The following is a 17822-nucleotide window of genomic DNA, read 5'->3' on the forward strand; positions in this document are numbered from 1 at the left end:
TGTCACTCCCACCCTCTACACTGAGCTCAGCATCACTCCCACCCCTCTACACTGGCTCAGCGTGACTCCCACCCTCTACACTGGGCCCCAGTAACACTGTTTCAGTTACCTGACCCTGTCATTTAATTACCGATATTCTCTATTTTATGATTTTACTGATTCAGGGCTTTCCTACATTTATTCCCATTCTATTACCAGATTTCAATCTCCAGCTTCCTTGTTGTGACCTGCTGCACGTCAAACTGCAAATCTTCCATTCAATAAGGCAGAACATGCAACAGCCACAGATCCAAACCACTTCCCATCCAGATATGGCCGAGGGACATGGACGGAGGCAAGGGGAAGCAGGTAGAGTAACAGCAAGAAAGTCACACACAGGTGAGAAAGAGAGAGACAGGCAGAGACAGAGACAAAGAGAAACAGAGAGAGAGAGAGAGGGAAAGAGACAGACAGCGAAAGAGAGAGAGAGAAAGACAGAGAGAGAGAGAGAAAGACAGAGAGAGAGAGAGAAAGACAGAGAGAGAGAGAAAGAGACAGAGAGAGAGAGCGAGACAGAGAGACAGAAAGACAGAGAGAGAGAGCGAGACAGAGAGACAGAAAGACAGAGAGAGCGAGTTAGAGAGAAAGACAGAGAAAGAGACAGACAGAGAGAGCAAGACAGAGAGAGAGAGAGAAAGAGACAGACAGTGAAAGAGAGAGAGAGAGAGAAAGACAGAGAGAGAGAGCGAGACAGAGAGACAGAAAGACAGAGATCGAGTTAGAGAGAAAGACAGAAAGAGACAGACAGAGAGAGCGAGACAGAGAGAGCGAGACAGAAAGAGCGAGACAGAAAGAGCGAGACAGAGAGAGCGAGACAGAAAGAGCGAGACAGAAAGAGCGAGCAAGACAGAGAGAGCAAGACAGAGAGAGCAAGACAGAGAGAGCAAGACAGAGAGAGCAAGACAGAGAGACAGACAGAGAGAAAGAGACAGACAGAGAGAAAGAGACAGACAGAGAGAGACAGCGAGACAGAGAGAGAGAGAAAGGCAGAGAGAGAGAAAGGCAGAGAGAGAGAAAGACAGAGAGAGGGAACAAGGGAGAGACAGAGTGTGTGAAAGAAAGAAAGAGAAACAGACAGAAAAAGAGTGAGAGAAACAACAACAACTTGCATCTATATAGCACCTTTAACGTTGTAAAATGTACCAAGGCGCTTCACAGGCATGTAAATCAGACAAAAATATAAGGAGATATTAGGACAGGTGATCAAAAGCTCGGTCAAAGAGGCAGGTTTTAAGGAGCGTCTTAAAGGAGGAGAGAGGGGGAGAGGTTTAGGGAGGGAATTCCAGAGCTTAGGGCCCAGGCAGCTGAAGGCACGGCCGCCAATGGTGGAGTGAAGAAAGACAAGGACGAGAAACAGACAGAAGGAGAAACATTGAGGAAGACACATACAAGTGAGAGAAACAGAATAAAGGAGAAACAGAAAAAAAAAGAGAAAAAAGACAAATGAAGGAGAGGGAGAGAGCCTAGGATTAAGTGTGCAATAGAGAGACATTCACACAAAAGAAAAAGACAAACAGAGTTGAGAGAGACAGAATCACAAGCACACACAGCAAGAGAATCAGAAATAGAGATAGATTAAAAGAGAGAAAAAGTTAAAGAAACGGTGGGTATGGAACGTGGAGAAAGCAACAGGAGAAACAGAGACAGTCGATTAATTTCGGAACAGCAGAACATCCAATCTGAAGGACTGACCCCTGTGACCCCATTACTGCTGATTGATGGAACAGGAGGAGGCCATTCAGCCCCTCGAACCTGTTACACAGGAACAGGAGGAAGCCATTCAGCCCCTCGAGCCTGTTTCATAGGAACAGGAGGAGGCCATTCAGCCCCTCGAGCCTGTTTCATAGGAACAGGAGGAGGCCATTCAGCCCTCGAGCCTGTTACATAGGAACAGGAGGAGGCCATTCAGCCCCTCGAGCCTGTTTCATAGGAACAGGAGGAGGTCATTCAGCCCCTCGAGCTTGTTACATAGGAACAGGAAGAGGTCATTCAGCCCCTTGAGCCTCTTCTGTCATTCAATTAGATCATGGCTGATCTGTATCTTAACTCCATTTTCCCGCCTTTGCTCCATATCCCTCGATACCCTCACCCAACAAAAATCTATCAATCTCAGTTTTGAAATTTCCAATTGACCCCCAGCCTCAACAGCTTTTTGGGGGAGAGAGTTCCAGATTCGCACTCCCCTTTGTGTGAGGAAATGCTTCCTGACATCACCCCTGAACGGCCTGGCTCTAATTTTAAGGTTCTGCCCCCTTGTTCTGGACTCCCCCCACCAGAGGAAATAGTTTCTCTCTATCGACCCTATCAAATCCTTTAATCATCTTAAACACCTCGATTAGATCACCCCTTAATCTTCTAAACTCGAGGGAATACAAGCCTAGTCTGTGCAACCTGTCCTCGTAATTTAACCCTTTTAGCCCCGGTATCATTCTGGTGAATCTGCGCTGCCCCCCCTCCAAGGCCAATATATCCTTCCTGATGGAGATTTGATAACTGATGTACATTCTGTCAGTTATGCAGTGAAGGGGAGGCAGGGACATGGGGCAGTGTGTGAGCTGGATGTGATGAGTCCTGGATGGGAACGTGTTAGGATTAGCAAGCCCTAAAGAGCACACTACTCTAATGCAGGCGAACTTACCCAACGTAAGAATACCTGTGGAGGGGGGAGGGCAGACAAAAGTAAAGGGACAGTGGGAAAGAAACAGATGAGTAACGAGAGACAGCCTTCCTAAAGTACAGATATGCCTCCCGTACACAGACTTCAGGGGAACAGGAATGCAGCAGCGATAAACAAACATTTCAGTGCATGGAACAGGAATAACAAATCGGGCCGTGGGGGGTATGGCAGTCCAGGGGATCTTGTTTTAATATCTCCACACTCTTCCCTTGGAGAATGGTGTGAAATAATGGGAGGAGTCTCAGGCTGATTAACAGTCTGACAGGGTGGCGATGTTATTGTTTTTGTATCAACATGAATGCTCCTTCCATGGCCGTAACCATCTCTCTACCAGCTGATTGGTGGGTTAGTCCCATACGGTGGTGGTGGGGGTGGAGATTATGGGCTCCCATTACCCGTACAATGAGGGGGGGCCAACCTCACCCACACCCACCGGACACAACAATCCCACTGGATGTCAGGATGTCAGCCCAGGATTCAGAACCAGAGCTCCGGTCTCCGCTCCCCGGGGGCCGTCTGGAGCTCCGGTCTCCGCTCCCCGGGGGCCGTCTGGAGCTCCGGTCTCCGCTCCCCGGGGGCCGTCTGGAGCTCCGGTCTCCGCTCCCCGGGGGCCGTCTGGAGCTCCGGTCTCCGCTCCCTGGGGGCCGTCTGGAGCTCCGGTCTCCGCTCCCCGGGGGCCGTCTGGAGCTCCGGTCTCCATTAGTGCAGTGATAATGTTACTGGACCAGGAATCCAGAGGCCTGGACTAATAACCCAGAGAACAATTTGGGAATTTGAATTCAGTTAAAATAAAATCTCAGAATTAACAATCTGGTCTCAGTAAAAGTGACCATGAAGCTGTCGGATTGTCGTAAAAACCCAACTGGTTCATTAACGTCCTTTAGGGAAGGAAACCTGCCGTCCTTACCCGGTCTGGGCCTGTATGTGACTCCAGTCCCACACCAACCTGGTTGTTCCCTATCTGTCCTCGGAAGTGACCTCGCAAAACACTCAATTGTATCAAACCGCTAACCTCTTCTCAGGGCAAAATCTAAGACCCGAATCATCTAATGATAGGGTATAAGACCTGTTTTGGGGGTGGGGGTGAAGCAGAGGGAAGTATTTCCTTGTGACACCCCCTTTATATCAGTAACTAATTGTGGAGCTGGTCTGCAATGAGCCGGGTTCACAAGGGAAAGAAAGACCCGCATTTCTATCGCGCCTTTCACCACCTCAGGACGTCCCAAAGCGCTTTACAGCCAATCAAGTACTATTTGAAGTGTAGTCACTGTTGTAATGTAGGAAACGTGACAGCCAATTTGCGCACAGCAAGATCCCACAAACAGCAATCAGATAAATGACCAGATAATCTGTTTTTTACTGATGTTGATTGAGGGATAAATATTGGCCAGGACACCAGGGAGAACTCCCCTGCTCTTCGAAATAACGACCATGGGATCTTTTACGGCCACCTGAGAGGGCAGACAGGGCCTCGGTTTAACATCTCATCCAAAAGACGACACATCCGACAGTGCAGCGCTCCCTCAGTACCGACCCTCCGACAGTGCAGCGCTCCCTCAGTACCGACCCTCCGACAGTGCAGCGCTCCCTCAGTACCGACCCTCCGACAGTGCAGCGCTCCCTCAGTACCGACCCTCCGACAGTGCAGCGCTCCCTCAGTACCGACCCTCCGACAGTGCAGCGCTCCCTCAGTACTGACCCTCCGACAGTGCAGCGCTCCCTCAGTACTGACCCTCCGACAGTGCAGCGCTCTCTCAGTACTGCACTGGGAGTGTCTGCCTAGATTTTGTGCTCAAGTCTCTGGAGTGGGGCTCGAACCCACGAACGTTCTGACTCAGAGATGAGAGGTGGGATAGGAGATGGAGAACTGGGGGACACGTAAAATTTCCTAAATGATGGGAGATGTGTTGTGAAACAGCCAGGAGACTGTTGATGAGCACAATTTGACTGGCGGAAGGGTCTTTGTGAGTGTAAGCCCCTCGTACACACGATGTGCTTACATGGAGAGGTCCTGCTGGTTTTTCTTGAACACTTCCCCGATGTACTGAAAAATTTCTGGTGTGAACAGGTAAATTCCACAGTTGATGATGTCACTGACAAAGGTGCTCGGTTTCTCCACATAATGAAGAACCTGGGAAGAAGAGAAGAGCAGAGAAGAGAAGAGGGTCATTATCAGGGTTCCTGTAACAACAGTGCACCGGTGGAGGAGGGGACCCACAATCACCCTGCTCTGGGTGACTAACAGCAACTCAGGAAGTTCGACACCATCCAGGGCAAAACAGTCCGTCTGATCGATAGCCCATCCCCTTAAACACCCACTCCCTCCCCCACCTTAAACACCCACTCCCTCCCCCACCTTAAACCCCCACTCCCTCCCCCACCTTAAACACCCACTCCCTCCCCCACCTTAAACACCCGCTCCCTCCCCCACCTTCAACACCCGCTCCCTCCCCCACCTTCAACACCCGCTCCCTCCCCCACCTTAAACACCCGCTCCCTCCCCCACCTTAAACACCCGCTCCCTCCCCCACCTTAAACACCCGCTCCCTCCCCCACCTTAAACACCCGCTCCCTCCCCCACCTTAAACACCCGCTCCCTCCCCCACCTTAAACACCCGCTCCCTCCCCCACCTTAAACACCCGCTCCCTCCCCCACCTTAAACACCCGCTCCCTCCCCCACCTTAAACACCCGCTCCCTCCCCCACCTTAAACACCCGCTCCCTCCCCCACCTTAAACACCCGCTCCCTCCCCCACCTTAAACACCCGCTCCCTCCCCCACCTTAAACACCCGCTCCCTCCCCCACCTTAAACACCCGCTCCCTCCCCCACCTTAAACACCCGCTCCCTCCCCCACCTTAAACACCCGCTCCCTCCCCCACCTTAAACACCCGCTCCCTCCCCCACCTTAAACACCCACTCCCTCCCCCACCTTAAACACTCACTCCCTCTCCCACCTTAAACACCCGCTCCCTCCCCCACCTTAAACACTCACTCCCTCCCCCACCTTAAACACCCGCTCCCTCCCCCACCTTAAACACCCACTCCCTCCCCCACCTTAAACACCCGCTCCCTCCCCCACCTTAAACACCCGCTCCCTCCCCCACCTTAAACACCCGCTCCCTCCCCCACCTTAAACACCCGCTCCCTCCCCCACCTTAAACACCCACTCCCTCCCCCACCTTAAACACCCACTCCCTCCCCCACCTTAAAGACCCGCTCCCTCCCCCACCTTAAACACCCGCTCCCTCCCCCACCTTAAACACCCACTCCCTCCCCCACCTTAAACACCCACTCCCTCCCCCACCTTAAACACCCGCTCCCTCCCCCACCTTAAACACCCACTCCCTCCCCCACCTTAAACACCCACTCCCTCCCCCACCTTAAACACCCACTCCCTCCCCCACCTTAAACACCCACTCCCTCCCCCACCTTAAACACCCGCTCCCTCCCCCACCTTAAACACCCGCTCCCTCCCCCACCTTAAACACCCGCTCCCTCCCCCACCTTAAACACCCGCTCCCTCCCCCACCTTAAACACCCGCTCCCTCCCCCACCTTAAACACCCGCTCCCTCCCCCACCTTAAACACCCGCTCCCTCCCCCACCTTAAACACCCGCTCCCTCCCCCACCTTAAACACCCGCTCCCTCCCCCGCCTTAAACACCCGCTCCCTCCCCCGCCTTAAACACCCACTCCCTCCCCCACCCTAAACATTCACTCCCTTCACCACCGGCGCACAGTGGCTGCAGTGTGTACCATCCACAGGATGCACTGCAGCAACTCGCCAAGGCTTCTTCGACAGCACCTCCCAAACCCGCGACCTCTACCACCTAGAAGGACAAGAGCAGCAGGCACATGGGAACAACACCACCTGCACGTTCCCCTCCAAATCACACACCATCCCGACTTGGAAATATATCGCCGTTCCTTCATCGTCGCTGGGTCAAAATCCTGGAACTCCCTTCCTAACAGCACTGTGGGAGAACCTTCACCACACGGACTGCAACGGTTCAAGAAGGCGGCTCACCACCACCTTCTCAAGGGCAATTAGGGATGGGCAATAAATGCCGGCCTTGCCAGCCACACCCACACTCCGAGAATGAATTTTTAAAATGCTCTATGTACTCACTCTGACTCGGTGAAGGCCAGAGAGACGGAGATGAGAAAGGGGCAAAAATGAAACAAAACCAGAATAACCCCTCCCCCGGTAAATAGTCAGAAAGTCGTGGGCTGGAGCCCCACTCCAGGACGTGAGCAGTGGGATACTGAGGGCGTGCTGCACTGTCACAGGTACTGTCCTTCAGGTGAGGGTCTGTCTGCCTGCTCAGGTGGATTTTATAAGCTGTATGACAACAGTAAGGTGATGTTCTGTATGAACGAGATCAAGTGGCGTTTGTCATCCTGTGATCTTGCTTGTGGGACGGACTAAGGGCCTATAGAATCGTACATCACAGGAGGAGGCCATTCGGCCCATCGTGCCTGTGCCGGTTCTTTGAAAGAGCTCTCCAATTAATCCCACTCCCCCGCTCTTTCCCCAGAGCCCTGCAAATTTTCCCTTCCAAGTATTTATCCAATTCCCTTTTGAAAGTTACTATTGAATCTGCTTCCACCGCCCTTTCAGGCAGCGCATTCCAGATCAGAACAACTCGCTGCGTAAAAAAATGTCTCCTCATCTCCCCTCTGGTTCTTTTGCCGATCACCTTAAATCTGTGTCCTCTGGTTACCGACCCTCCTGCCACTGGAAACAGTTTCTCCTTATTTACTCTGTCAAAACCCTTCATGATTTTGAACACCTCGATCAAATCTCCCCTTAGCCTTCTCTGTTCTAAGGAGAACAATCCCAGCTTCTCCAGGAACATGGGAACAGGAGGCCATTCAGCCCGTGGAGCCTATCTCACCATTTAATTAGATCACGGCTGATCTGTATCTCAACTCCATTCACCCGTCTTTGCTTCATATCCTTTAATACCCTTACCTGACAAAAAAAATCTATCGATTTCTGTCTAGAAAGCCCCAATTGACCCCCAGCCCCAACAGCTTTTCAAGGGGGAGAGAGTTCCAGATTCCCACTCCCCTTTGTGTGAAGAAATGCTTCCTGACATCACCCCTGAACGGCCTGGCTCTAATTTTAAGGTTCTGCCCCCTTGTTCTGGACTCCCCCCACCAGAGGAAATAGTTTCTCTCTATCGACCCTATCAAATCCTTTAATCATCTTAAACACCTCAATCAGATCACCCCTCAACCTTCTATATTCAAAGGAACACAAATCAAGTCTGTGCAACCTGTCCTCATAATTTAACCCTTTTATCCCCGGTATCATTCTGGTGAATCTGCACTGCCCCCCCTCCAAGGCCAATCTCTCCTTCCTGAGGTGCGGTGCCCAGGGTTGAATGCAGTATCTCCAATTAGGGTTTGACCAGAGCTCTGTACAACTGAAGTATCATTTCCACCCCTTTGTATTCCAGCTCCCTGGAGATAGAGATCTTCTGCAACCCATTTCTTGGAGGACAGAGAGCAACAGACAGGAAGGTTTAACGCCAGTCTCCCTCCCTCGTCGCGACAGTTCCCTTAACGTGGGAGATGAAGGAATCATGAATCAATAGAAGCAGACTGTGGCAAATGATGTGCAGGCCGGCACTCCCAGTGCACGTTCCCAATCTCCAGCGGGATTTTCCCAGGGTTTAGCGGCCGGCCTGACTCAGCGCAGCACTCACTCCCAGAGCACGTTCCCAATCTCCAGCGGGATTTTCCCAGGGTTTAGCGGCCGGCCTGACTCAGCGCAGCACTCACCTCATGCGTCTGCTGGTTCTCTACGATGCAACCGTAGTTCAACGACTGTCTCCTGTTTGCCTGCAGAGAAACAACAGGACAGTGTTTAGAAACAGGAAACAGCCATTGGGCCCGACCTGTCATTTTCCTTTTTGATAAACCAACTTCACCAACCCTCCTACCTCCCATAAAATATAAATAAATAGTAGCAGCCGCCACGTTTAAGATGCAGAATGATTGAAAGGCATTACCATCATCTCTTAATCCTCGCTCTCTCCCACTGTCTCTGTCTCTCTCCCTCACTCTCTATCTCCGACTCTCTCATAGAATCATAGAAAGTTATGGCACAGAAGGAGGCCATTCGGCCCATCGTGTCCGTGCAGGCCGAGAAAGAGCCACCCAGCTTAATTCCACTTTCCCGCACTTGGTCCGTAGCCCTGTGGGTTTCGGCACTTCAGGTGCACATCCAGGTACTTTTTAAATGAGTTGAGGGTTTCTGCCTCTCCCACCCTCTCAGGCAGTGAGTTCCAGACCCCCACCACCCTCTGGGTGAGAAAATTTCTCCTCATCTCCCCTCTAATCCTTCTACCAATTACTTTAACTCTATGCCACCTGGTCACTGACCTCTCTACTAAGGGAAATAGGTCCTCCCTATCCACTCTATCTCGGCCCCTCATAATTTTATACACCTCAATTAAATCTCCCCTCAGCCTCTTTAATTCCAAAGAAAACAACCCCAGCTTATACCATCTTTCCTCATAGCTAAAATTCTCCAGTCCTGGCAACATCCTCGTAAATCTCCTCTGTACCCTCTCTAGTGCAATCACATCTTTCCTGTAATGTGGTGACCAGAACTGTACTCAGTACTCAAGCTGTGGCCTAACTAGTGTTTTATACAGTTCCAGCATAACCTCCCTGCTCTTATATTCTATGCTCGGCTAATAAAGGAAAGTATCCCCTATGCCTTTTTAACCACCTTATCTCCCTGTCCTGCTACCTTCAGGGATCTGTGGACATGCACTCCAAGGTCCCTCACTTCCTCTACACCTCTCAGTATCCTCCCATTTATTGTGTATTCCCTTGCCTTGTTTGCCCTCCCCAAATGCATTACCTCACACTTCTCCGGATTGAATTCCATTTGCCACTTTTCTGCCCACCTGACCAGTCCACTGATATCTTCCTGCAGTCTACAGCTTTCCTCCTCACTATCAACCACACGGCCAATTTTTGTATCTTCTGCAAACTTCTTGATCATGCCCCCCACATTCAAGTCCAAATCATTAATATACACCACAAAAAGCAAGGGACCGAGTACTGAGCCCTGCGGTACCCCACTGGAAACAGCCTTCCAGTCACAAAAACACCCATCGACCATTACCCTTTGCTTCCTGCCACTGAGCCAATTTTGGATCCAATTTGCCACATTCCCTTGGATCCCATGGGCTTTTACTTTTTTGACCAATCTGCCATGTGGGACCTTGTCAAAAGCCTTGCTAAAATCCATGTAGACTACATCAAACGCATTACCCTCATCGACCCTCCTTGTTAGCTGCTCAAAAAATTCAATCAAGTTAGTCAGACACGACCTTCCCTTAACAAATCCATGCTGACTGTCCTTGATTAATCCGTGCCTTTCTAAATGACAATTTATGCTGTCCCTCAGAATCGATTCCAATAATTTGCCCACCACCGAGGTTAGGCTGACGGGCCTGTAATTACTCGGTCTATCTCTTTCTCCCTTTTTAAGCAACAGTACCACGATAGCAGTCCTCCAATCCTCCGGCACCACGCCTGTAGCCAGGGAAGATCAGAAAATGATGGTCAAAGCCTCCGCTATTTCCTCCCTTGCTTCTTTTAACAGCCTGGGATACATTTCATCTGGGCCTGGTGATTTATCTACTTCTAAAGATGCTCATCCCCTTAATACTTACTCTCCAACTATGTTTATCCCATCCAATATTTCATACTCCACCCTGGCATCATACCCATCTTTTGTGAAGACAGACGCAAAGTACTCATTAAGATTATTCTATTCTCTCTATCTCGGTCTCTCCGCCCCTCCGTCTCTCTCCCTATCTCCATCAACCGTTTCTCTCCCTCTCTCCATCAACCGTCTCTCTCCGTCAACCGTCTCTCTGCCTCTCTCCGTCAACCGTCTATCTCCCTCCCTCCGTCAAGCCTCTCTCTCCCTCCCTCCGTCAAGCCTCTCTCTCCCTCCCTCCGTCAAGCCTCTCTCTCTCCCCCCCCCCCCCAATCAACTGACTCTCTCTATTAGCCGTCTCACTTGCTCTCTCTATCTCCGTCTCTCGCTCTGTCCATCAACCGTCTCTCTCGCTCTGTCCATCAACCGTCTCTCTCGCTCTGTCCATCAACCGTCTCTCCCACTCTCCATCAACTGTCTCTCTGCCTCTCTCCATCAACTGTCTCTCTCCCTCCCTCCGTCAACCCTCTCTCTCCCTCTCTCCATCAACTGTCTCTCTCCCTCCCTCCATCAACCGTCTCTCTCCCTCCCTCCGTCAACCGTCTCTCTCCCTCCCTCCGTCAACCCTCTCTCTCCCTCCCTCCGTCAACCCTCTCCCTCCCTCCGTCAAACCTCTCTTTCCCTCCCTCCGTCAAACCTCTCTCTGTCACCCCCCAATCAACTGACTCTCTCTATTAGCCGTCTCACTTGCTCTCTCTATCTCTCGCTCTGTCCATCAACCGTCTAACTCCCTCTCTCCGACAACCGTCTCTCTCCCTCTCTCCGACAACCGTCTCTCTCCCTCTCTCCGTCAACCGTCTCTCTCCCTCTCTCCGTCAACCGTCTCTCTCCCTCTCTCCGTCAACCGTCTCTCTCCCTCTCTCCGTCAACCGTCTCTCTCCCTCTCTCCGTCAACCGTCTCTCTCCCTCTCTCCGTCAACCGTCTCTCTCCCTCTCTCCGTCAACCGTCTCTCTCCCTCTCTCCGTCAACCGTCTCTCTCCCTCTCTCCGTCAACCGTCTCTCTCCCTCTCTCCGTCAACCCTCTCTCTCCCTCTCTCCGTCAACCCTCTCTCTCATTCTCTCCATCAACCGTCTCTCTCCGTCAACCGTCTGTCTCGCTCCCTCTCTCCGTCAACCGTCTCTCCCCCTCTCTCCATCAGCCGTCTCTCCCCCCCTCTCTCCATCAGCCGACTCTCCCCCTCTCTCTCCGTCAGCCATCTCTCTCCCTCCCTCCCTCAACCGTCTCTCTCTCTCCCTCTCTCCATCAACCTTCTCTCTTCCTCTCTCCATCAACCTTCTCTCTCCCTCTCTCCATCAACCTTCTCTCTCCCTCTCACCATCAACCTTCTCTCTCCCTCTCACCATCAACCTTCTCTCTCCCTCTCTCCATCAACCCACTCGCTCCCTTTACCGTCTCTCTCCCTCTCTCCCTCAACCGTCTCTCGCCATCAACCGTCTGTCTCGCTCCCTCTCTCAATCAACCATCTCTCCCCCTCTCTCCGTCAACCGTCTCTCCGTCAGCCGTCTCTCCCCCTCTCTCCGTCAGCCGTCTCTCTCCCTCCCTCCCACAACCGTCTCTCTCCCTCCCTCCCACAACCCTCTCTCTCCTTGGCTCCGTCAACCCACTCTCTCCCTCGCTCCATCAACCCTCTCTCTCCCTCGCTCCGTCAACCCTCTCTCTCCCTCCCTCCGTCAACCCTCTCTCTCCATAAACCCTCTCTCTCCCTCTCTCCATAAACCTCCTTTCTCCCTCTCTCCATCAACCCTCTCTCTCATTCTCTCCATCAACCGTCTCTCTCCGTAAACCGTCTGTCTCGCTCCCTCTCTCAATCAACCGTCTCTCTCCCTCTCTCAATCAACCGTTACTCTCCCTCTCTCCCCCTCTCTCCGTCAACCGTCTCTCCCCTCTCTCCATCAGCCGTCTCTCCCCCCCCCTCTCCATCAGCCGACTCTCCCCCTCTCTCTCCGTCAGCCGTCTCTCTCCCTCCCTCCCTCAACCGTCTCTCTCCCTCCCTCCCTCAACCGTCTCTCTCCCTCCCTCCCTCAACCGTCTCTCTCCCTCCCTCCCTCAACCGTCTCTCTCCATCAACCTTCTCTCTCCCTCTCTCCGTCAGCCGTCTGTCTCCCTCTCTCCGTCAACCCTCTCCCTCCCTCCGTCAACCCTCTCTCTCCCTCCCTCCGTCAATCCTCTCCCTCCCTCCGTCAAACCTCTCTCTCCCTCCGTCAAACCTCTCTCTCCCTCCCTCCGTCAACCCTCTCCCTCCCTCCGTCAAACCTCTCTCTCCCTCCCTCCGTCAAACCTCTCCCTCTCTCCGTCAGCCGTCTCCCTCCCTCGCTCCGTCAGCCGTCTCCCTCCCTCGCTCCGTCAGCCGTCTCCCTCCCTCGCTCCGTCAGCCGTCTCCCTCCCTCGCTCCGTCAGCCGTCTCCCTCCCTCGCTCCGTCAGCCGTCTCCCTCCCTCGCTCCGTCAGCCGTCTCCCTCCCTCGCTCCGTCAGCCGTCTCCCTCCCTCGCTCCGTCAGCCGTCTCCCTCCTTCGCTCCGTCAGCCGTCTCCCTCCCTCGCTCCGTCAGCCGTCTCCCTCCCTCGCTCCGTCAGCCGTCTCCCTCCCTCGCTCCGTCAGCCGTCTCCCTCCCTCGCTCCGTCAGCCGTCTCCCTCCCTCGCTCCGTCAGCCGTCTCCCTCCGTCAACCGTCTCTCTCCGTCAACCGTCTCTCTCCGTCAACCGTCTCCCTCCCTCTCTCCGTCAACCGTCTCCCTCCCTCTCTCCGTCAACCGTCTCCCTCCCTCTCTCCGTCAACCGTCTCCCTCCCTCTCTCCGTCAACCGTCTCCCTCCCTCTCTCCGTCAACCGTCTCCCTCCCTCTCTCCGTCAACCGTCTCCCTCCCTCTCTCCGTCAACCGTCTCCCTCCCTCTCTCCGTCAACCGTCTCCCTCCCTCTCTCCGTCAACCGTCTCCCTCCCTCTCTCCGTCAACCGTCTCCCTCCCTCTCTCCGTCAACCGTCTCTCTCCCTCTCTCCATCAACCCTCTCTCCCTCAACCCTCTCTTACCATCTCTCTCCATCAACCCTCTCTCTGCATCAACCGTCTCTCTCCCTCAACCCTCACTCCCTCTCTCTCTCCCCCTCTCTCCATCAACCGTCTCTCTCCATCAACCCTCTCTCCCCCTCTCTTCATCAACCGTCTCTCTCCCTCTCTCCATAAATCGTCTCTCTCCCTCTCTCTATCAACCCTCTCTCTCCCTCTCTCCATCAACCGTCTCTCTCCCTCTCTCCATCAACCGTCTCTCTCCCTCTCTCCATCAACCGTCTCTCTCCCTCTCTCCATCAACCTGCTCTCTCCCTCTCTCCATCAACCCTCTCTCTCCCTCTCTCTATCACCATCTCTCTCCCTCTCTCCATCACCATCTCTCTCCCTCTCTCCATCACCATCTCTCTCCCTCTCTCCACCAACCCTCTCTCTCCGTCTCTCTCCATCAACCCTCTCTCTCCCTCTCTCCATTAACCCTCTCTCTCCCTCTCTCTATCCCTGTCTCTCTCCCTCTCTCCATCACCCGTCTCTCTCCCTCTCTCTATCACCCGTCTCTCTCCCTCTCTCCATTAACCCTCTCTCTCCCTCTCTCTATCCCCGTCTCTCTCCCTCTCTCCATCAACCGTCTCTCTCCCTCTCTCCATCAACCGTCTCTCTCCCTCTCTCCATCAACCGTCTCTCTCCCTCTCTCCATCAACCGTCTCTCTCCCTCTCTCCATCAACCGTCTCTCTCCCTCTCTCCATCAACCGTCTCTCTCCATCAACCGTCTCTCTCCATCACCCGTCTCTCTCCCTCTCTCCATCAACCGTCTCTCTCCCTCTCTCCATCAACCGTCTCTCTCCCTCTCTCCATCAACCGTCTCTCTCCCTCTCTCCATCAACCGTCTCTCTCCATCACCCGTCTCTCTCCCTCTCTCCATCAACCGTCTCTCTCCCTCTCTCCATCAACCGTCTCTCTCCCTCTCTCCATCAACCGTCTCTCTCCCTCTCTCCATCAACCCTCTCTCTCCCTCAACCCTCTCTCTCCCTCTCTCCATCAACCCTCTCTCTCCCTCTCTCCATCAACCCTCTCTCTCCCTCTCTCCATCAACCCTCTCTCTCCCTCAGCCCTCTCTCTCCCTCTCTCCATCAACCGTCTCTCTCCCTCTCTCCATCAGCCCTCTCTCTCCATCAACCCCCTCTCTCCATCAACCCTCTCTCTCCCTCTCTCCATCAACCCTCTCTCTCCCTCTCTCATTCTCTCTCTCTCTCCGTCTTGCTCTCTCTCACTGGGGAATGATGATGACTAGCCCTACCCTGAGCACTCCATGAAGCAGTGCGTTAGACACTTGCCATGCTGCAGGACATTATTAGAAAGTTCACATCTGGAAGAAAACTTTAGTCCAATGGGAATCTCCCAGTCTTGATATAACAAACCACAGCAGTTTTCTTACTGTCGTCCCCAACATGACGAATGAGTTGATTTGCCCTCGAGCTTTTTGGAATTCCATCATTTCCATCAGTGGAAACTCCGAGCAAACGTCTGTGTTCATGACAAAGAACTTTTCCGGGCTTCCCGATAGGATCTGATCTCGGAAGTGATACAGGCCACCACCAGTCCCTAGAGCTACGTATTCTTGGAGATATCTGTGAACAAGAGGCAAGAGGAAGGAGTTCCTTATTAACGGTTGTTTTCATTCGAAACCCAACTTTCTTACAAGCTTCAACGGATCAAATAATCATAGACTCATACAGCACAGAAAGAGGCCATTCGGCCCATCATGCCTGTGGCGGCTCTTTGAAAGAGCGATCCAATTAGTCCCACTCCCCTGCCCTTTCCCCAGAGCCCTGTAAATTTTTCCTTTTCAAGTATTTATCCAATTCCCTTTTGAAAGTTATTATTGAATCTGCTTCCACCGCCCTTTCAGGCAGCACGTTCCAGATCAGAACAACTCACTGCGTAAAAAAATGTTTCCTTATTTCTCCCCTGGATTTTTGCCAATTACCTTAAATCTGTGTCCTCTGGTTACCGACCCTCCTGCCACTGGAAACAGTTTCTCCTTATTTACTCTATCAAAACCCTTCATGATTTTGAACACCTCGATCAAATCTCCCCTTCACCTTCTCTGTTCCGAGGAGAACAATCCCAGCTTCTCCAGTCTCTCCACATAACTGAAGTCCCTCATCCCTGGAACCATTCAGGTAAATCTCCTCTGCACCCTCTCGAAGGATGTATAATCTTTTTCTTCTCCTCGACTTATCTGAAACCTTCGATGAAGTTCCACATTAGAGGCTGCTCCATAACCATGAGGCAGTGGGTTTCCCAGAGAGAGAAGTGGGAGGTGGATAAGGAATGGCAGGAAGAGGAGCAGTGAGTCCTAGTTAAGAGGGTGCTGTCGGGTTGGGGAGATGTGCCGAGTCCTTGACTGTTGGGACCCCGACCATTTCTGATCTGCAGAAACCTCCCAGGTTCAAAGCAGCCATCAACCAAGTGAATACAATGTCGAATTACAAAGCCCAGACAGTCTGAGAGAGCGACACTCACACTGTACAGTGCTCTATCAGGCCATAGCTTGAAATACAGTGTGCCTGGAATGTACCGTATAATCTGTACACGCCCGAGAGTGCGTGCAAATTACATTTCAATAAACTCAGTGGTTTATTGGTAGATTTCTCTTTACCTTACACAGACTTTGAATTCTTGCTGGGCTGACAAAAGGAAACGGTTTAATTCATCGCTCGGCTGGTAAAAACCAATCAGTAAAATCTCCTTCATGTTTGGAACCTACAGAGAAAGAGAGAGGAGGGGGTTTCAGAACGAGGTCAGTGAATAGGCTGATGATCTCGACACAGACGGGTTCGGCACTTTCTCAAATGGACATCCAACTGTGATGAGGCCATGATCCCAGCCGCAGGGACCAGTGTCAATTCCCCTCTGCCCTCTCAGAGACGCTGGCCTGTGCTGGGCGACGGGTTCCAGGGGCCCTGCCCGCCCTCCAGTGCCTCACCCAACTGCTGACTGTTGATTTGTCATCCACCCTCAATAAACATGATCTCATCCAAAACCCCGCTGCCCGTATCCTAACTCGCACCAAGTCCCGTTCACCCATCACCCCTGTGCTCACTGACCTACATCGGCTCCTGGACTGGCAACACCTCGATTTTAAATTTCTCATCCTTGTTTTCAAATCCCTCCATGGCCTCACCCCTCCGTATCTCTGGAACCTCCTCCAGCCCTACAACCCTCCGAGATCTCTGCGCTCCTCCAATTCCGGCCTCTTGCGCATCCCCGATTTTAATCACTCCACCATTGGCGGCCGTGCCTTCAGCTGCCTGGGCCCGAAGCTCTGGAATTCCCTCCCTAAACCTCTCCGCCTCTCTCCTCCTTTAAGGTGCGCCTTTGACCAAGCTTTTGGTCACCTGCCCTAATAACTCCTTACGTGGCTCGGTGTCAATTCTTGTTTGATAATCACTCCTGTAAAGTGCCTCGGAGGTTTTACTATGTTAAAGGCGCAAAATAAATGCAAGTTGCTGTTGTTTGATGTGTGGATTAGACACGGAATGTAAACAGACTGTTTGACCATCGGGGGGTACCCAATCCAAGTCAATTCTGTCCTCAGTCGGATATCCACACGCACACAGTCCAGCTGGAGTCAACGGATACGATTTTTTATTCCCAGATTTTGAAGCTGGATTCAAATTCTCAAACTGCCCAGGGTGGGATTCGAACTCACGATCTCCGGATTACTGGCCCAGTAACAGAGTCACTACAATAACCGCAACCTCGAGGGGCTCAGTCCCACACCGTTACCCTCTGAGCACATTCAGTATAGGCTTCAAACATGCAACCAAAATGTAATTGTTTGAAAAAGATCAGAGGCACCACATCCCTCGAGAGAGATTCCATTTTACAAACATACGAATTAAGAGCAGGAGTAGGCCATTCGGCCCCTCGAGCCTGCTCTGCCATTTGATAAGATCATGGCTGATCTGATTGTGACCTCAACCCTACTTTCCCGTCGACCTACTATAACCTTTGACTCCCTCGTTAATCAGGAATCGATCTAACTCAGCCTTAAAAATATTCAGTGACCCTGCCTCCACCGCTCTCTGGGGAAGGGAGTTCCACAGACTCACCACCCTCAGACAGAAAACATTTCTCCTCATCTCCGTCTTAAATGGGAGACCCCTTATTTTTAAACTGTGGCCCCTAGTTCTAGTCTCTCCCACAAGGGGAAACATCCTCTCAGCATCTACCCCTTCTAGTCCCCTCAGGATCTTATATGTTTCAATAAGATCACCTCTCATTCTTCTGAACTCCAGTGTATACAGGCCCAACTTGTCCAACCTTTCCTCATAAGATAACCCCCT

At 52.3% G+C, this 17822-nt stretch overlaps 1 protein-coding gene across 1 annotated transcript in view; it reads right to left on the reverse strand.

Annotated features, from left to right (window-relative positions):
• The window catches only part of LOC137323434 (mannose-1-phosphate guanyltransferase alpha-A-like), a gene marked incomplete at its 5' end in the record, with an annotated part of 55779 nt that overhangs the window by 24759 nt on the left and 13198 nt on the right, over positions 1-17822 (reverse strand). Inside the window, 5 exons of the mRNA XM_067986906.1 lie at positions 2678-2692; positions 4717-4847; positions 8508-8567; positions 14906-15098; positions 16133-16236. Of these exons, the coding sequence (XP_067843007.1) occupies positions 2678-2692; positions 4717-4847; positions 8508-8567; positions 14906-15098; positions 16133-16236 (503 nt within the window). The remainder of the gene's footprint in view (positions 1-2677; positions 2693-4716; positions 4848-8507; positions 8568-14905; positions 15099-16132; positions 16237-17822) is intronic.

Source organism: Heptranchias perlo, chromosome 7 (assembly GCF_035084215.1).
Source record: "Heptranchias perlo isolate sHepPer1 chromosome 7, sHepPer1.hap1, whole genome shotgun sequence".
In the NCBI taxonomy this organism is placed as follows: Eukaryota; Metazoa; Chordata; class Chondrichthyes; order Hexanchiformes; family Hexanchidae; genus Heptranchias; species Heptranchias perlo.